We start from the raw sequence: 22,036 nt of genomic DNA, 5'->3' as shown, positions 1-22,036 counted from the left end.
TTTTTAGCCAATTTCTCTATCTTTAGTGATTCTTGTATCATTGGAAGGGTCTTTCAAAGTTCTTTGTAACAATCCATTTTTAAGATTTTTATCTAGGTATATTCTAATCAAATTTTCATTTTTTTATAATTTGGTTGACTACTTGATATTTTGGCTCTTAATTTTTTTAATGTTTGTGTGATGACTTTTTTGGTTTGTTCTACATGTGTTTCCACCATTTTTTCTTTTCTGGGAATTATAAGCATCTTTTGATTGCACTTTTCATTTTGTAAACACTTTGAGATACAGTGTCACAAGTTTATATACTTTTATCAGATTTTTCATATTCTATTATGCTAAATTTTATGTTCACGTTATACTATAAAGTGTAATGGGGGTGTTATATATTGTTTTAGTTTTTCACCACACCTTTGTCAAGTGAGTGTCCCTTCTATGACAACTTGAATCATACTTATTCTTCCCTCGTCATGTGTGACGTAATATGTTTGTGATATCACAACACCCTTTTGAAGAATTCTATCAATATTACCAAGAAAAAATAGTTTTCTTCTTGCTGTGTAATCTTTGATACCATTGGCGTGAAGCTCACTTAGTATATATGATAATTTTATTACTAATCCATGAGACCTTCACTTTTTCATGAGCCACCCAGCATAACACGACTTACTAGCCTTGTGACTTTTGAACCATTGTGGAAATGTCTTCTAGTAAGCATATGACCTTGCTATCTAAGAGGCCATGACTTAAATATTTGTGAAATAACTCCTAGTAAGTGTTTAAAGATCTTACTAGTCCTAGACCAATGTTATTTAATTATGGTTATGGATCTTAATGAGAGTCTACAAACTTAATAGTGACTAGATGCCATATTGTGTTTGCTCCATGTATTCTTCATGCATGTTCTATGTAAGCTCCATGTACTTTTTCAATGTTGATCATATTTTTTCTCACTTCTTCTTGACCTTTTATCTTGATATTTTAGATTGATAAGACCCTAAGTCTTGGGGGTTATTGTCTTGCTAAGCTTGGAGTTGTCTTGTTTATTCAATGTTTTGATTAAATAATCTTTGGCTTCTCTATACTTTAGCATGGGTATGAACGTAAGTTCTTATCCTCGCTAAAGTGGGGGCTAAATATATAGTGTCATAAATTGTTGAACTTAACAATTTCACACTAGGTTTACGACCCATTTTGGTAAAGGTGCCTAATTTATGTTTAATTTTAAAACTATTTCTATAAAATTGATTCATTTGCCTATTCCTATCCCTTTTTATACCTAATTTTATTTTGAATAGGGTGTCCAATGCCCCTATCCAGAAAAAAAGGAGCTCAACTTTAAAATAGTGAAATTCAACCTTGCACTTAGTGGGAATTAACATTCCTTTGTCAGCCTTTCCCAAAACTTTATTTCATAAAAGTGTAAGTTACACATAAATACAAGCCCCTCTCTCATTTCAAAGGTCTAAGAAATCTAGTAACGTAATTCCACATTCTTTAGATATGAAGCACATATTCACACTCAAGGAGCAAAGCATTTAAACATTCAAGTCTACTATGACAATATTGATTAGTTGTGCATTATGTTTCTTCATGTTGAAAGTATGCACTATCATATTATAAGACTTCATGAGCGTCACATTAAAACTTGTTTGAGATTCCATGAAGCATTTCATACTTGAGGTAATATCTTGTCAATTTAACATTTCATAATTTGTTTAGCTTCTATCCTTGCAAGGTCATGCATTAAGGTCTCCTTCATTAGCCATTCTAGAATAGGAAACACCAACATGGAATCTGACATATAAAAGATCCTAAATGACATAACATTTTTCCCTTTTTCATGTGTTTTTGTGCATATATGGTAGTAGAAAATCTATAGAAGAGAAAATAAGATACTAAAAGGTTTCAATACAATTTGAAAAGATTCAAAACCCCATACTTGAGCTCAATGCCATTGTCCTAGTATTTTGAGCCATATTTTTGAGAGGCAATTGTCTAGAACCCCCTAATTTCATTTTAGATCATCATTTTGAAGCTCCTAAAGCCTCTAGGTTGGGGCACCATGAGAGAACCCAATGCCTCTATCCTACATAATTGGCTCTAGATGTTGGATCCAGGTTCCTCTTCATGTCTTTGTTCTTGATTTAACTTACTATTTCTATTTCTCATGTACTATCTACTTTTTACTATGAAATTCAATTTTTTTAATAGTCAACCTAGATCGCATACACAAACTTCAATATCTCATTTCTAATCACAAGAAAAATGGAATAGGAACCACAAGTGCCTAGCTCTCTTTTGAGGATACTAAGAAGGCCTAATCTTGTTCTGCCATGTTATGATATGAGAATCAAGATCTTTAGATTGAAATTTTTGTCTTAGGGTTTTATTCCACATCATTTCAATAGAAGTTACATCCATAAACTAGTCAATATAGTGTTTTATTGTGCAAATCTTTATATCACCAATGGTATTCATTTTGAATTAAGATTTTATTTATGAACCTTCATATCTAAAATTTCTCTACCCATAGCTTATATAGTCAATGCTTTTGCAATAATAGAATGTGTTTGGTCATAAGAGAGGTGGTTCTATTTCCCTTTTTCTAAGGGCTAAACTTCACATAATTCATCTTTTAGCTACACTAACATTGTGTAAATCATATTATAAAAATATATACACATACTAAAATTAATTATAGATATCTAAACATCATGTCTTGAGCATCTAGCTTAGTTTTTACCCTTTTTCACCCTCGGGCTTTTAGAGTGTATCATTTTCCACCTGAATGTTACAACCCTCATAGATAAAAATATAATAAGATATTTTACAACACCTCTTTGCACTCCTTTAATTTCATTTACATCAAATCCTTTATTCATTTATCTCTTTCTAGATTAAAGTTAAAATAGATGATCAAGTATATCAAATTTCTCATAACTCTAATTTCCTTGCAATTGATATTACACTAGTGAAAATATAAATGTTGTAGCTTTAACTAATATGTTTAATTCAAGAATCAAGAAAAAAAGGTTGATATAGATGATCTCTTTATTTATCTAAAAATATGTAAATATGTCAGCCATCCATATTTGTTCAACATCCTACCAATCAAAGTGGGATAGGCTTGTACTATAACAAAATAAAAATCAAGATAGGCCCATACTAGAGCAAGTTGTCATGAAGGCACACCAAAGGAGAGAGCTCACAAGAAGTGATACAACCCAAGAAACACCAAAAAAGACAGACCCTTTTTTGAAGAGAGGCTTTTGACAGGAGCCATAACCGACGAGACCCACAGTTTTGAACCCATGAGAATACCTAATCAGAACATATGGGTTTAACAACACACCCCAAACCATCCTATTAAAAACCTCTCTTAAGCTGGAAACAAACCAACCATAGGGATAAACAACAATCGACAAATTTTGGAAGGCATTTTGCAACCTTTTTCCAAGAGGGCTATCTAATAAACCAAAATAGGCCACCTCAATAGGCAAATTGTTAATAGGAACATTAGGGAACAACATCCCATAAAGGAAAAACATAGTGAAAGAGGCCCTAGACAATATGCCAGAAATGAAATGATCCCAATATATACACAAAATGAGAGATTTGATGGGCATCACCCTAGCAAGGCACCACACATGAAAGGGTGGGTGAGGGCCAAAAGAGGAGATCTTTAGGAAAGGTAGAAACCTCCAATAGCAGTAGGGATTTAACACTAAAGTAAGCACACAATAAAAGGATCCCTCTCTGGTTAAACACTCACAGGGTAACTAGCTCTCACCACCAATCACAAATTCACCCACTTCAATACAAGGAGAGTAGCCACTAAGAAGAGCAACACCATCTAGAGAAATCACAAGAAACCCAAACTATGCCTAACAAGAGGAGCAACATTGAACATTGTAACTTCAATACCCACCTCCATAGGGTCACTCGAGGGACAGAACATGAAGCACCTTCAAAACCCTTTCCATGAAGGAAGCGACACCAAAAAACTAGACTTTATGAAGGGAAGGCAAGAGTATCCCAAGAAAGAGACCCACAACACAAAAGGGCAAACCCCACTCCAGCAAACCAATCAAAACATCCTACCAATCAAAGTTGTAGATTAACCATAATATGTTAAAGACATCATACTTTCACCTTTCTTAAATTTTCTATCTACTCATATCTTGCAACCAATAAGGCATTTTTTCCAATTATTTAATTGAAATAAATTTTGTAGATTGAGATACATCTTTATCCAAAGCTTGGTCTCCTGTAAATTTATTTTCTTGCACCTGCTTTATCAATATTGAGTTTTAGACTCATTTACCTTCAGAATTTAAAAACAAACATACAATCATTTTTAACAAATATCTCTCTAGAACCATTTCTTCAATTTATTTATAATAAATCAAAATTAGATCTAAAAATATTAGTTCCAGAGCTAGTAGATTTTTAAACTTGAGTCTGTTAAGTTCTTTCAAAATTCTGTGCTCAAAATAGAAGAGATGGAGATATGATCTAAAAGTTGTATTTTATTTGCTATAGCGTGTCTTGAAGATGCACAACACTTATTAATTTCGGTGTGTCCATCCTCCTCAATGTAAGCATGCTATATAAGTTGATGAGGGGTTACATAGTGAAGAGATATGTCTTCCCACGTGGGAAGACACATCTCTTCCCTATGTACCTCTCACCATAGTATATAAACTAGTCACCATTTACTTACCCAATCGGAAGGAGTGCGACTTGTTTGAGAATCGCTTTACCACCCGATACCACGAACGGTGTAAAAATTAATATATATATATATATCAGAAGCATGAAATAGTACGATCGATGTTACAAAATTTAACACTCCCTCTTAAATAGGGAGGACACATTTCATGTTAGAAAAAACATCACAATTCATCCATTGATTGTGAAGAGAGGAGATATCACACCATAGTGATATTTAGAGATATGGTTCAACAATGAATATCAAGTCTCATGATACTCACCATAACTCATAGTTATCAAGTAAGGTATGTGCACTAGCATCAAGTCACATTATGCCTACCATACTGATAATGATTTCATGGCATGTCCGCGAATATTATGTTCATAATATTCACCATGAAGATCTCTATCATAATTATGGTTTATTTAATGATATCAACCAACAGATATCTACCATAATGTCTCATATATATATATATATATATATTATCATGACATGTCCATAGATATCAAGTCACATGATATCCATCAATATAGTTAAATTGATAATTGTAAAATCGTCACCTTACAATATCAATTTGAAACAAGTGTTCATTATTGAAAAGTTGTCACCCTTCAATAATGTTCACAGAAGGCCCATGTAGTCATCGAGTCACACACATGACAAATAAAAGAGTTTACACACTAAACATCTTTAAATATATTAGTATATCAGAATAAATGAGACTTTATCTCAAAATTAAATAACATTTTCAACCATACCAAGTTTATCTCTAAAGTGTTCAATCTTGATCTTGGAGAGAGACTTGGTAAGAATGTCTGCAATCTGATCACCTGTACCAATATAATTCAGTTGGATCACATTCCTTTCCACCATATCTCGAACATAGTGATAAGGAATCTCAATGTATTTAGACCTGTCATGAAATACTGGATTCATTGAAAGATTGATGCAACTCTGATTGTCACAGTAGATGACAGTAGGATTTAAAGGTTGACCAAACAGTCCTACAAGTAGTTTCTGAAGCCATAATGCTTCTCTTGCTCCCATGGAGGCTGCAACGTATTCAACTTCTATAGAACTCTGAGCAACTGGAGACTATTTTCTACATATCCATGAGATCATTCCTGATCCTAAACTAAAGCAACATCCTGATGTGCTTTTCCTGTCAACTATGCTTCTAGCCCAATCAGAATCAGTGAATCCATGTAGGTCAAGGTCTACATTTTTATACTTCAGACCAAAACCAATAGTTCCTCGAAGATATCTCAGAATATGTTTTGCAGCAACAAGATGTATTTCCCTAGGTTCACACATGAACTAACTTAGTGCATTAACAACATAACATATATTAGGTCTTGTGTTTACCAAATACATCAGAGATCTAATAATCTGTCTGTAGAGGGTAGGATTTGCAAACTCTGATTCTGCAACTGCTTCCTTTAATTTGTGTAGATTTGTCTCCATAGGTGTGGTCATGGATCTACAATCCATCATTCCAAATCTCTTGAGTATAACAATGGTGTATTTTCCTTGATTAAGGATTATACCATCTGCTTGCTGCCAAACTTCCAATCCAAGGAAAAAGTGAAGAATTCCTAAATCTTTCATATCAAACTCAAAGGCTAATTCTTTCTTACATTGAGAAATACAATTATCCTCTCCTTTGATTAGTAGATCATCTGTTGGCATATGGACACTCTAATGAGACATTGTGTGTGATTGAAGGTTTTGTCATTGATGGCAACCTTGCAATCCTATGGCACCGGCAAGACTTCATACCGGCAAAGCATTACACAAGCAAGACAGTGCACCGATATCAACAAGATCACTCTACACTAGCACTGGCACCGGCATAGAAGAAAAGATGTATACCGGCATAAAGGCCGACATGATTTTTGATATGTAATATTTTTTTTATTATTGTAAGCCAACTTGGCAAATTGTAAAATGACTCTTGTATATAAAGGAGATCATTGTAGACATTTAGAGAGGTAAGGTAGCGAGCATAAAAGAAAATTATTAGGCAGACCTAATGTGCGAATTATAGGTCAAGGGTATATGTAAAGAACAAAGTTAGAACTGGTACTGAATCTGGCATTGGAGATGCTATTGTAAATCAGTACGGATCTTTGGATTAGTATAATCCTCATTGTAAGTCAGTGTGACTTCTCATTGAGTAGTGAGCTCTAGGCAGTTGGCCTTCCTGCATGTGCAGGCCCCTATTGTAAGTAATATTCTCTTATTGGCCAGTGAGTGAATATTGTGGGTCACAAATTCCATCGAGGTTTTTCCCACACCGGGTTTCCTCGTTAAAGATCTTGTGTTATGGTGTTCTTTTCATGTGGATGTTTCTGATTCTGTTTATTGCATTAATTCTTGCATACCGGTATACTGCTATTTTATGTTCTGCATGTTTTAACTTAAGAAATTCTTATCACCGGCTAGATACTGATTCACCCCCCACTTTCAGTATCTGTGGGAATCCTAACAATTGGTATCAGAGCTTGGTCCTCTATTTTCAGAAGCCTAACAGCTTGAGGAAGATCTTGACACTGGTAAAGATGGAAAATCTGATGAAGCAACTTGAAGGAGCTCTTACTGACTATGATACAGAGAAGTTGAAAAATATCAAATTAGAAGATGATTTAAGAGTAGCTCAAGATATCATTCAGGCACTTTAAGAAAATCTTATTGTTACAAGAAATAAGAGAAGAGAACTTTGTGAAAAATTGCAAAATGAGATGAAAAGGAATCTCTTAATTATATGATAAGCAAGCTGAAACAAGAGATCATGACAACAAAAAATGAAATGCAGGATATGACTATGAGATTTTGCAAAGAGATTGAGGATAAAAAGAAGAATGAAGAAGAATTGACCAGAAGACTAAGTGATGCAGCAAATGAGAACACAAGACTTAGCTATGAAAATGACATGTTGAAGACAAATTTGATGCATACTCAGAATGACTCAAATGAACTAATGAGACAAAAAGAAATCTTGGAAAGGGAATTGGAAATTGCAAATCAACATAAAGAAAAATTCAAGAAAAGCTCAGAAGAACTTGGTACCTTATTGAAGAATAAAAAACCTAAAGGTGACACCTCTGGAATTGGCTTTGAAGTTGGAGAAACCTCTGGTACTGCAAATACTCAGGATCACAGCGAATTGGTAAAACCACCTAATGCTTATAAATTCAATGGAAAATGCTTTAACTGTAATAAGTATGGTCATAGTGCAAATGAATGTAGATCTAGGAATTATCAAAATATCAATACACCCACTGGTCAATGTTCGAAATGCAACAAAGTTGGTCATAACTCTGAAAACTGCAGAATGAATGTGAGATGTTATGTTTGTGGAAGATTTGGACATTTATCTAATCAATGCAGAACACAAACCGGCATAGGTTATGGGAAAGCTATTCAAAAAAATAATGTAACTTGTTATGCATGTAACAAGATTGGGCATATTGCTAAATTTTGTAGAAGTAAAAGTACACCGGTAGACAACAAAAGTGCTAGCTTGAAAGGAAAAGAAAAAGTTGAAGAGGTTAAGCAAGAATTCTCAAAGCAATGGATTAGAAAAGCTGATCTAAACATTGGGAATACTCCTCCACCAGTAGAACCAACAAATGCTTCACCGGCAGGACGGAGTGATGCTTCACCGGTAGGACATAGCAGTGCTCCACCGGCAGGAAGTTCTTCATCTAATTGAAGAAAATTTCCTTGAGGGTTTGGCAATCTAATGATACGTGCTATTATTCCCTCGGTTAGAGATAAGAAGTTAAAAATTACTTAACCGACAAACAATTTGTTAAGTGAATACTCAACTGGCATGCAATTAATGTGGTAGATAGCGAAAAAGACTTTATAAAATAAGGTTTTGGCTCCATTTCATTTCACTGTGATTTCAAACTTTCAGAGAGCGTGAAGATTCTGAGCTAAGGCATTTCGAGCAAGAAGCAAGCACACTCCAAGCAATCATTTATCCAAGACAGAAAAAGGTATTTAATCATGGCATCCACCTCTACAATTGAATACATAGCGAACCCTACTGTTGTGGAAGTAATTAAAAGACCTAGGCCCATATTTCAGTTAGTCCCCAAAATAGCAAAGAAGGATGATACCTTAGGTGCATTTTCTCAAATTCCTAAAGGTGTTGTATATGCTGAAGACCCTAGAATGTACATCCACTGCAATATTGAAGAGTTAGGAGATGAGGAAATCAAAACCATGTATAAAATCGAGATATGTGATGATACCGGCAATGTTAAAGCTGAACACAAGGTTATTGAAACCCTAGGATTCACATAGATCCTTAGCATTCCTGAATTTCCTAAAGATGTGATTAGGATAGTGTTAAGTAGAGTTTATGGAGAATTTTTCTGGTTAGATGCAATTCATAAGATCACCAAGGAAGCGGTAAAGGCTGTCACAGGGTTACCGACCACCGATAAAAGACCAGACAAAAACAAGAAGGTTTCAAATGATTTAGTCATAGACCTAACAGGTGCAACATTTGATAAAAGATCTCTAAGGGTTAACGATGTAAAGGATACAAATGTGAGATTCTTAAGTATGATATTAGGTTACAAAGCCACTCATGCTAATAGACTTAACTCAATTTCAAGTTTATGCATTAAGAGTGCTTATGATATGATAATAGACAATGCAAAAATTGACATCTGTGAATGGTTAAAGGATGAACTGACAAACAACCTTGGAAAGATAAAGAAGGATAAGAAAGGAACTTTCAGATTTGGAAATCTGTTAGTATGCCTAATGCTTCATATAACCAAACAAGTTCCCAGTATAGGATATAAAGAACTAGGATATGACATATTGATAGGAAAGCAATTGATAGAACTGTTTAATACCATGGGTGAGAACAAGGAAAACAACATTCATGACTTTTTCCAAGCATTAAAGACAAAAATGAAGAAAAGGATAAGGTTATCTCAGAAAATTGTAGATAAATACAAAGATGATATATGCTTTGTTATTAAAAAGGATGAAATATGGATGGAAGCAGTCATCCTAAGGACAATCTGGGTAACAGAAATGGGCTATGAGACAAATGAACACATAGTTGAAACTTATGCCAAAGCACTTCTGGAAGCCCCTAATGAACCTAAGGAAGAAGTATTTGGTAGTGCTGAAACATAGAAAGCCAAATACAATCCAAGAAAAGAGTGAAGAAGGTAGAGGCATTTGTGAGGAAAGGATCCAGACAAGCAAAGGCCATTAAGGAAGATGTATTAAAGAAAACTAGCATAGCTGAAGATGAGTTGGTTGCCCCACAACCTGAAGCTCATCTATCACCGGTAGGTACTTCTTCGGAAGGTGACATGCCAGCAACTTTTAAAAGAGTTGTTAGGAAAAGAGATCCCTCACTGGCAACCACTCCTTCACTTAGAAGGAGAAGGTAGAAGAAACAAGCTGTGAGATCTCCAGTCAGAAAGGTCACACCTAAAAGGAAGCTAACTCCTAAGAAAAAGAAAAAGACAAAAACTGACTTGGCACCTCTAGACATATTGCTAAATGAGATCACAGAGGAAGGAAAACTAGAAAACATAGGGAAAATTTATGACACCCTATCTGCTGATGAGAAAGGGCAAGTTGAGGAGAGTGTAATACTGCATATGGACATGTTCAAAAAGTTTTTGATGGAAGTTATCAATGAAATACCTGATGTTTTATACAAAGGACTTGAGGCCAGAAGGCAAGGAGTGATTGAATTAGACAAGAAAATGAAAATAGAAAAACTACTTGCTGTATATCCGGTAAACTCCCCAAAGGAAATTGATGATCTAATTGCTCAGGCAAACCGGACTGTTTTCTCCACTGCACACCGACATATTTCACTAATGGCAGGAAGAGTTACAGAAGTTACAGAGGAAATAGAAGATGGCTGGGACATATTCTTGGTTGAAAAGGAAAAACAAGAAGAATACATGAATCCCAAGCCTATTAAGGTATATCAGAAGGATAAGGACAAAGGGAAAGGAAAAGTTGGTGGACCTCCAAGCATAAAGGTTAAAGACAACCTACCTCCACGTGTGAAAATCACAACTCCTGAAGACCAACCATCAGCAGAAAGCATGGATGTAGAGGATAGTAATCCAAATCCTGAAGTCCTATACACTATAAATGTTGATACCCAAAAGATCAACATAACAGTTGATAAAGATACAACTGAAAAGTCAGGTATGGCTAAAAAGCCTCCAGTAACAAGAGATACAGAGCAACCGGCAGAGGATACAGGGAAAAAGATGGAATCTGAGGCACAAACAGAGCTAAAGGCTTCGGAACAGGCTCACAAGGAAACAATGCCACCGGTAAGCAATGAAGCAGGAAAACCAGTGCTAAAAGAAATAAAAACACAAACTGACCTACCAAAGGTCAATACAAGCATGGTCACTTCCACCGGTACTCAGACTCTTGGACCATCATCAAAATTCAAGTCAACTAATGTGACTGAGGTATTGCTTGAATCCATTAAGAAAATAACTGACTGCAGCTCATAGGCTTACAAAGCAATAGATGATTCAATACCAATTTTGAAGATAATTGCTCCTGATTGTAATATAGATAATAAAGATTCTTTAGGACAGTTGGATACATTATGTAAATACATTTCTAGAATTATTGATAAAATAAAGGAAGAATCAGTAAAGGACATAGTAGAAAAGGAGAAACAGAAATTCTTTGAAGAAGAAATAAAGAAGTGTAACAGAGACTTTGACACACTTCTACCGAAACTGTGTAGTTTGTTGAAAGAATATAAAAATCTGTATAAAGACACATGCAAAACAAACTTCTTGACTGTAGATATTGACAAGAAAATAAGCAAGACATAGGATGAGATAAATAAGCTTGCAGACAATTCTGTCAACTCACCGGATTCACTATCTGTTTTTGAAGGTAAGTTAGCAAATTTTGAGGAAGAATTGCTTAAACAGGAAAGAGAGAAAGAGAGAATAATAAACAAGGCAAAACACTTGAGATCTAAACTGAGTCCAAGATTGGACTATCTAGCATCTGTGCGGAAGGAAATCTCAAAGGCATTAGCACAGGGAAGTAAAACACCGGCAGAGAAATTACAACATCTAACCGGTATTGTGAAGAGGACTGAAACAACAATAAAAGATAGCAAAAATTTTATGGATAGTATAAACTTAATTTTGGGCGATCTTTTTCAGATAATAACTACCCAACTACAAGGTTGAGGATATGACTACAAACTCTACTAACATCTTGACAAACTTTGTCATTGATGCCAAAGGGGGAGTAGTAGGATGAGAAAGTTCAAAGACAGGAATCATATGCTTAGGGGGAGCCCTTCATATTTTTGGTAAACATTCTTTTTGGTAAATTTTTTTTGGACTACACATTTTGGACACTTTTTGAAATTTCTCTCATGAGTGTTGCCATCAATGCCAAAGGGGGAGATTGTTGGAATATGGACACTCCAATGAGACATTGTGTGTGATTGAAGGTTTTGTCATTGATGGCAACCTTGCAATCCTATGGCATCGGCAAGACTTCATACCGACAAAGCATTACACAAGCAAGATAGTGCACCGACATCAACAAGATCACTCTACACCGGCACCGGCACAGAAGAAAATATGTATACCGGCATAAAGGCCGACATGATTTTTGATATGTAATATTTTGTTTATTATTGTAAGCTGGCTTGGCAAATTGTAAAATTAGTCTTGTATATAAAGGAGATCATTGTAGACATTTAGAGAGGTAAGGTAGCGAGCATAAAAAAAAATTATTAGGCAGACCTAATGTGCAAATTATAGGTCAAGGGTATATGTAAAGAACAGAGTTAGAACCAGTACTGAATCTGGCATTGGAGATGCTATTGTAAAGCAGTATAGATCTTTGGATTAGTATAATCCTCATTGTAAGTCAGTGTGACTTCTCATTGAGCAGTGAGCTCTAGGCAGTTGGCCTTCCTGCATGTGCAGGCCCCTATTGTAAGTAATATTCTCTTATTGGCCAGTGAGTGAATATTGTGGGTCACAAATCCCACCGAGGTTTTTCCCACACTGGGTTTCCTCGTTAAACATCTTGTGTTATGGTGTTCTTTTCATGTGGATGTTTCTGATTCTATATATTGCATTAATTATTGCATACCGGTATACTGCTATTTTATGTTCTGCATGTTTTAACTTAAGAAATTCTTATCACTGGTTAGATACTGATTCACCCCCCCCTCTCAGTATCTATGGGAATCCTAAGATCATCAACATAAAGAATAAGAATTAATAATTCACCATTGATTACCTTGTAGTAGAGATTTGGATATGCTTTATTCTTGGAAAACCCTAATTCCAAGAGATAGTGATCAATTCTTTCATACTGGATGCTCTGGGGGCCTCTTTCAGTCCATATAGAGCTTTCTTTAGTCTACAGATATGTGATTAAGCCTTATGAATCACAAAACCTTAAGGTTTTTCCAAATAAACTTCTTCTTCAATCTTACCATTCAGAAAAGCAGTCTTAATATCCATTTGATGGACTTTCCATCCTTTAGATGCTGCAATAGACAAAATTGCTCAGATAGAAGTGTATCTGGCAACATAAGCAAATGTCTCTTCAAAGTCAATACCTTCTTTCTGTGAGAAACCTCTAGCAACAAACCTTTCTTTGTGTTTCTAAATGCTACTATATGCTGCATGTTTGATTTTGAAGAGCCATTCAGAAGATTTCACAAATTTGCCTTTAGGCCTAGGCACAATATCCTAGACATCATTTTTCAAAATTGACTGATACTCTTCTGACATAGTATCTTTCCAAACTTGATGCTTGAGTGCATCTCCAACATAGGAAGGTCAATGATCTCATTCATCAAGGCAGTATAACTGGAAAATAGGTTAGGTCTCTTTCTTTCTTTGAAGATCCCCTTTGGAGCAGCATAATTTTCAGCTTCTTGAAGCATCGTTTTAGCCCAAAGTGGTCTCTTCCTAGTTTCGGGATAATTTTCTTCTAAAGGTAAGCCTTGAACTTCATGCTCAACATCTTCAGGGGTCTCCCTCTGAATCTCAGGGGTGGAATCCTCATCCAAGCTTGTAGGAGGATCTTGGTGTTCTAATTCATTAGAGCTTTTGGACCTCCTGAATGCTATGTCTTCCTCAAAGATGAAATCTCTGCTTAGTTCAATTTGTCTTTGACCAGGTATGTATATTCTGTAGGCTTTAGAGGTTTCACTATACCCAACAAATACTCCTTTCTTTCCAAAAGGTTATAACTTTGACCTCTTTTCCTTGGGGACATGAATATAGACTAGACACCCAAAGATCTGGAAATGACTTATGTCAAGTTTGTTGTCAGTAAAGGCTTCTTTAGGGGTTTTATTGTTAAGAAGAGAATGAGGACATCTATTTTGAATGTACACAGTTGTCCTAGATGCTTCATCCCAAAATGAGGTTTCTATATTTTGGTCAAACAACATAGCCCTAGTAGCTTCTACTATAGTCCTATTCTTTCTTTCAGCTACCCCATTTTGTTGTGGGTTATAAGGTACAGTTAACTCCCTCTTAATCCCAACATTTATACAATAATATTTAAACATATCAGGAGTGTACTCCCCCCCATTGTCTGTTCTTAAGGTTATGATTTGGTTACCTGTCATATTTTTTTGCAAGAGCTTTGAATTCCTTAAATTTAGAAAGGATTTCTTGAGACTCTTTGTACCTCAGAAAATATATCCAGGTCTTCCTAGAATAATCATCTACAAATATTACATAATATAAAAATCCCCCTAATGAGGGTACTGACATGGGTCCACATAAATTAGAATGAACTAATTCTAATACATTTTTGGATTTACTATTGCTAGAATTTAAAAACCCTTTAGTATTCTTTCCCAAGGCACACCCTTTGCAAGCTCCTTCAGATTTTTTACTTAGCTTGGGTAAGTCGATCACCATCTTCTCTATCTTAGGTAGGGTATGGAAATGAAGGTGCCCTAATCTTTAGTGCCAAAGTTCATTCGAATCTGGAGTCTCATGAATCAAGGCTAGAGTTGGAGTGGTGCAAAGTCTGTAGACGCTCCCTTGTCTTACTCCAATAGTGTGGGCTTTCTTGATGGTGGAGTTCTTTGGCCAAGCAAGTACCTTTCCTTCGATAAAGGTTAATCTGTAACCCTTATCTTCAAGTACAGAAACTGAGACAAGGTTTCTCTTTATACCAGGTACAAATAGAACTCTAGTTAGCTCTAGGGATATGCCTAACTTTAGGTTGATATTGCAGGTTCCTATTCCGATAACTGGATAATTTGAGTCATCACCAATTATCACTTCTTCATTTGAACTTTCCACAAGTGTATCTAGGTGCTCACAAAATCTAGTGATGTGTCGAGATGCTCTGCTGTCAATCACCCATGTGTTGAAACTGGAGGTGACTTGACTAGAGAGGGCTGAGTAGAAGACTAGCTTCTCAGAATTACTCCCTTTCTTAATTTCTACCATTGAAGCTTGTTGTTTGATCCTGTCTGGACACTTCATTGCATAGTGCCCATATTGGTCACATCTGAAACATTGTACTTCAGACATGTCTCTCTTCTTCTTTGAATACCTCTTCCCATTTGAGTTGTTGTCCCTCTTTCTCTTAAAGTTCTTCTTCTTTCCTTTCTTGTGGGAATTAGAGTTTAGAACTTGAATGTCTTCATTACCATTGTTTTGTTTTATTCCTCTTGTGACAAGCCGAGATTCCTCTTGAATGCAATCAGTTTTCAATCTATCAAACTTGGGAAATTTAGAACGAGCACTAATTCCTTGAATGAACGATTCCCATGAGGTAGGAAGTCCATTTAGGGCCATCATAGAAAGTTCTTTGTTGTCTACTAGAAGTCCAATAGTGGATAGTTGATCCTTAAGCTCAGTGATCCTCAAGAAATAAGATGTAATTGTTTCTCTTTTATTCATCTTTATATGGTGTAGTTGATTCTTTAGGGTCAGAGCCCTGCTAGTGTTGTTGATTTCATAAATGTCAACTAGTGCTTTGAACATTTGAAAGGCCATCTCATATTTAGAAATAATTGGTACAATGTGGTCTCTTATTGAATCCACAATTATCTTAAGGGCCTTCTCACTGTCCTTGTGCCACTGAATTTTCTCTATATCATCAGAGGGTTCAGGAATTTCACTTTTGGCATGGGAGTCAATTTTATTTTCTTTCAAAACAAGCCTGATCCTGAATTTCCAAGATACAAAATTTGATGCTCCATCTAATCTATCTTCAAAGCTAACTTCAGTTGCCATTAGGATTATGGGAATGTGATCTTAGTAAGAGCCTGGTGAAAGTTTATGAGATCATTACAGAATTTTAATATGATCTTCCTTAGCTTGGCTCTGATACCATGTTAAGTTCTTTCAAAATTCTGTGATCAAAATAGAAGAGATGGAGATATGATCTGAAAGTTGTATTTTATCTGCTATAGCATGTTTTGAAGATGCACAATACTTATTAATTGTGGTGTGTCCATCCTCCTCAATGTAAGCATGCTATATAAGTGGATGAGGGGTTACATAGTGAAGAGATATGTCTTCCCACGTGGGAAGATAAATCTCTTCCCCATGTACCTCTCACCACAGTATATAAACTAGTCACCATTTACTTACTCAATCGGAAGGAGTGCGACTTGTTTGAGAATCGCTTTACCACCCGATACCATGAACGGTGTAAAATTATATATATCGAAAGCATGAAATAGTACGACCGACGTTACAAAATTTAACAGAGTCAAGATTTTTTCAACTTTTTATATGAAAATATAGGTTGTGAGTTAAACTTTGTTTTATGTATGAGCCAAGGAATATTTCAACTACCTAATAGCTATTTTTCGAGTATGAGATAGCTTTCCCAAAATCCCATCCTTAAATTAATAGATAATGACACAATTGTTTTAGATTGAAATAAAAGAACAAAAAATCATTCAATTGTGTACAAATTTCAAAAAATAAAACTCATTGAAACCATGACAAATGATTGACCTCTAGATTCTACACAAATCGCACTCTACTATCAAATATGGTAATAAAAAAATGTGTAGATTCTGCAAGAAACATTTAAGAAACACTACCACTATATTTTTTTAAAAATGAGACACACCAAAACCAATCTCCCTACAACTAATACTTCAAGAAAAATTCTTTGAAATTTGAGGCTTGTCCATCATGTCCAAAGATATATAGCAGTCAATGAGCTAATTTACCTAGTGTTTGTTGGGTTAGTCCTCCAAAATGCTTTTCTAGAATGCAAATAGAATTTTTTGGCTCTATTTTGAGAGACTAGAGATGGACTAATACCAATGTTTTTTCTTTAATGCAACTAATGTTTTGTAGGATAAATATGGACACAATGTTCATATTTTCTATTATTTGACCTATGAGAAGGAGCCCAAGACCTAATGGTTAATAATTGCATCTAGGTACCAAAGTATAAAAGACTAAAAATTAAAAATATTTTAAGCATAAAGTATTGAGTTGATTACTTCTCCATTATAGCTCATCAGTAATGATAATATTGAAGAATCTATCTCACATAAACATTACTTGTGTTAAATAGCATTAAGAAGAAACAATGTTGTACACCCTTCTATAGTGAAAGAAACTAAAAATTTTAGGGGTGCATATGAAGCAAATTATAGGGGACTCTTTGCATGCATTGTAGTGGAAAACTATGCAAATACAAAAGACTAGAATCAAAAAATTAAGTGAGAATTGTTCTCTGCAAGTACATGAATTTGATACTTTAAGTATAGACCTACCAATCACAATCATGTCTAGAACTTCTTCTAAAAGGATGTTGAATCATACCAAATTGGTATTAAAGCAAAGATGGTAGCTCTATTTGTCTATGAGAAGGTGATCCCTCAAATGTAGCAGGCCTATTTTTGTTGAAGTAACATAGACATGTGGTTTAAAATAATATGTAATCATATCAAAAGTATATTGCTACCTAATAGTATCGCCAAGTCGTAACCATGCAACCAACCATGTGAGAGGAAGCACCCATCAAGAAAACCAAGTTGTTTGTCACTTAGTCAATGCAATCATTTAATATTTTAGTCGTTTTATGTCACTGTGACCTTTGATCTTTAAAATATAAGAATTATTATAATACACAAAACTTGAAGAAATATATTGCAAAATATATAAGATTTGTGAAAACGAATGTACAATAAATTCAACATCTATCTCTACTGTTCACTCTATGTAAAAATAGGTCTAACAAACATTTCATTTATAACATCAGTGCAATAGCTGGTATCCATGTAATACTAAATAAATCTGTGGTGAAATATGTCACAAAAATAATCTTAACAAATAGAATTCCTTTCACAGTTCAAAATATATCTACGTGATGAAAGAAATATGGATCTAACAGTAGCTGTTATATATTAAAAACAACCACAGATAAAACCACAGACCCAATACCCTTTTTTAAAGAGATAACAACAGAATTCGTTTTCGAATAAATAAAAGGAATATGTACCTTCCTAAGAGTTTCCTTTTCTTCTGTACACAACATAAGATTGCCCCATCCACAATTAGATGTATGGATTCGTTCATTTTGTCATGCATCTCTTTCTTCAGATGCGGAAGACGCTGAAGCTGCAGTATAAGTTTGGCCAGGCCGTTCATGGATTTCAGAAGTTCTAAACACTCCGCCTTGTTCTGTTTTATTTTGTCTAGCCTTGCAATAACTGCCGCTACCATTAAAAACCCAACCCCAACCCAATGAACACCTCCGATGGCTTTCAATACTGATATAGCAGTACTGTGTGTGTCTCCAGAGATGTATGCTAGCTGCACGATAGATAACAAACAAATTCATCTTTCTTTTTGAGAAAAACATCATGCAAACTCAACAGGATAAATCAATGTTAACGATACAAATTTCTGTTATAACTTGCATATATTCGTTCCAAAAATTATTTACTTTTCAGCTCCTGAAAACAAAGGGGAAAAATAAAAGACATGAATGTGATATTAGTACCTCGGTGGAAATTAGCCTGACACTTTTTGACGCTTCTTCTGAGAATTTGGCGACTTCGGATGCAGAGGGTAGCCCATCTCGCACAAAAGTCGACTTATCATCATTGGTTGTTTGTTTCCCCTGTAACAAAAACAACTTATTAAAAAAGCAATACTATATACAAATGAATACTTAAAAAGCGTAGGAAAATGTATGGTTTTGTACCTTGTTGGTGTAATGATCGAGTAGAGTGTCAATATTGTTGACTAATGTTTGGAGATAGTCTGGCGTGCTTGTGTCTGTCCTGAGAATGTGATCGATGATCCGAGCAGGCGTAGCAGGGGATGTCGGGGAAGCCATTACTGCCGATGTAAATGAAAGAATGAATTGCAGAGGATAAGTACACACCCCTCTAATCTATCTCGCAGTAAGACAGTATATAGAATGAAAGTTAGTGCGTGCATTACGTAAGCACATCGAACCCGTGTTACCTTCCCGCTGCTTCCATGTAACTTCCGAAGGTTTTGGTAAGAAAGTGAAGAGAACGTAAGCTTCTAATTTTGTCTATAGACGCAACATGGTGTACAACTAATGGATAAGACAATAAAGATTTAAAACATATCGTTCTCCTTGAGTTACATGTGGGTCTATACTCTACGATTACAAGTTTGACGCTGTGATTGTAACGATTAATTTTTTTGTTTATTTGAATCCCTAACGCGTTTGCAATGACGTCATTAAGTAGACTTGATATACAAGAGTGGTAGGTTTACATGTGTACCATTAAAGTAATAAAGAGGAAACTGCATAGTAAGTGTTAAAAGCATCTAAAATGTTATTGAATAGTTTATAGGTACATATTTAAATAGTTCTCTTAGTCAAATTATGTATTTTTTTAATTTATACATGTATTGGTCATCTAGAAGTATTGAATAGTTTATAGGTACATATTTAAATAGTTCTCTTAGTCAAATTATGTATTTTTTTTATTTATACATGTATTGGTCATCTAGAAGCATCTTTAGATGCTTTTACTAGTTCATACAAATTTCATACGTTTAAATACGTCATAGTTTAGTTACATCAATAATTATTATTTGTAACAATATTAAAAAATATCACAGAAAATGTGAACAAGAATTTTAATTTATTTAATTGTTTAATTTATATATTTAATATTATACTTTTCTTGTTTTGTGTTTCATTTTTCATTTAAAACTTCTTTTAATTTTGTAAAGAAGGCTTGTTTTTAGGCCCCAGAGAGATAGGTTGTTCAAAAATCATTTTCAAAATCTGCTTCATGGAAAGTTTAGATAATTCACAATGAACATACCATACTCATTTTTAGGGTGATCACATTTATTTTGGGCCCAATTTTAATAGTTTGATGTTTCTGTGTGGATTCATAAAGTATAGTGAAAATGTGAAAAGATGTTCGTTTTGAAAATTATAGTCTTTGAATGACATCACCACTCTCCACTTCTAGTGTCATTGTAATCGGATGATTTTCAAGGTCAAAAATGATTTTTTTTAACGGTCTTTTGTACGACTCACATTTTAAGGAGCTCCTAAAATTCAGCACTTTGCTCAAATTTCAATGACAAGGTGAGGATCAAGATAAATTATAAATCCTCTTTATAATTTTTTGTGCCTCTAAGATGTTGGAATTGTTCGTGGTTCCAATCTTATTAATTTGGTGGGAACCCATTTAATTACTAAATTTACTAAATTTCAAGAAAAGTTTTTAAAAAGTAGTTTTTTATTGTTTTAAATGTGTATGGGAGATAAAATAATATTTCCAAACATTAAATGTGGCCATCCTAAAGCAATTCCCATCAAATGGCACTAAGAAGGAAGAAAAAATGTAGCAAACTGAGAACAAACCCTAGAGGGCAATGCAAGTGAATGAGGGAACAATTTGAATGAGGTTGAAATAAGAGGCGAGAGAGGGTCATTCCAAGAATGGGACACTCAACGAAGCTATTGCAGAGGAATATAGAAATGTGGCTTTATGAATGATAATGAGATTGCAGCTATGAAGATTGTGGAAAAAACTACAAATGAAAATGGAGAAATAGAGCACTCATGAATGGAAGAGAAACATAGGTAAAACCCTAAAAATTATCCTCCCTAATGATTTTATGGATTGTATTGATGAATGCAACATAGACCAGTTATTTTGTTCTTATTACGAGGGGTCTTAACTAAATCTGATTTTTATAAGTGGGAAAAACTTATTTGGAAAAATAGGCGCTCGAAAATCAAAACTTTGAGGGGTCTAGCAAAGGGCTATGCCTTTTGCATGTTTAAGAATGTTCAAAATGCCCAGGTTGTTCTCCAATAAGGAACATGGATAATTTGTGGATAAATTTTCTACTTACAAACATGAACATTGAAATTTCACCCTAAAAGGCATCCTAGATCACGATACCCTATGTGGGTGGAGCTCCATTTTCTAAATTATGCCTTTACACCCTTCTTGAGAGAAGTAGTTTCTCACTGGAAAAGATTATTTGGTGTAAGAATTACTCTATACATTCTCTAGCTTAAGGGTACACCCAAGAGTCTTTGATGAAATGGACCTCAACAATCAATTACTTGAAAACATTAAGGTTATCCTCTATTTTACCTTAGCAAACCTAATGCATGTTTTTACTGCCAACAAGAAAGCCATCTGATAAGAGATTCTCTGGCTAGAAGGAACAAAATGAATCAACCTTAGTCTTTACTTAGACTATTCAATAACAGATTAATAATGAAACTTTAGTTGTATCTATGTCTAAAAACTCAACACATGCCCAAAGCTTCAATAATTCTACTGTTATTGCCGTTGCAACTCCGTAGCAGTGCGGAGGTCTTGGGTTCGATTCGTTGAACCATCATGTTGCAAAAATCACTGGTTTAGTGATATGTGCAGGTGGTGTCCTCTCGAGTTGTCAGAAACAAGAGGGTGTTCGTACCCTGCTCGGTGAACGAGGTTGCAGGCGTGGACAACTGAAGATGGACGGAGAAGGCTAGTCAACAACACGGAAGTCAGGAGGTGACGTGGAGGAGCTGGACATAGAAAGGAGGAGATACAGGACAGAGAGAGGTAGCAAAAAAGGCAGGCTGCCAGTTGTGGCAGATCACAACTGAGACCAGTCAGCGGCAGGGTGATGATGGAGTGATAAGGGGGCCACAGTTGGTGGAGAGATAAGGGCGCGCATGGATGGAGTGATAAGGAGGCCACGGTCGGAGTGGAGAAATAAGGAGCAGAGAGGCATAAGGAGACATAAGGGCGCGGATGGAGTGACAAGGAGGCCGTGGATGGAGTGGAGAGAT

At 35.2% G+C, this 22,036-nt stretch overlaps 1 protein-coding gene across 1 annotated transcript in view; it reads right to left on the bottom strand.

The window, feature by feature from the left end:
- LOC131856233 (disease resistance protein RUN1-like) overlaps positions 1–19,119 on the bottom strand; it is a 29,125-nt gene extending 10,006 nt beyond the window's left edge. Inside the window, exons 1-3 of the mRNA XM_059207675.1 lie at positions 18,941–19,119; positions 18,737–18,856; positions 18,233–18,546 (exon numbers count right to left, since the gene is read on the bottom strand). Of these exons, the coding sequence (XP_059063658.1) occupies positions 18,233–18,546; positions 18,737–18,856; positions 18,941–19,075 (569 nt within the window). The 5' untranslated portion in view covers positions 19,076–19,119. The remainder of the gene's footprint in view (positions 1–18,232; positions 18,547–18,736; positions 18,857–18,940) is intronic.
- Between the last annotated feature and the right edge of the window lie 2,917 nt (positions 19,120–22,036).

The sequence above is a fragment of the Cryptomeria japonica genome, chromosome 7, assembly GCF_030272615.1.
Source record: "Cryptomeria japonica chromosome 7, Sugi_1.0, whole genome shotgun sequence".
Taxonomy (NCBI): domain Eukaryota; kingdom Viridiplantae; phylum Streptophyta; class Pinopsida; order Cupressales; family Cupressaceae; genus Cryptomeria; species Cryptomeria japonica.
The sequence above is the reverse complement of the archived record's forward strand: the minus strand, read 5'-3'. Positions and strand labels throughout refer to the sequence as shown.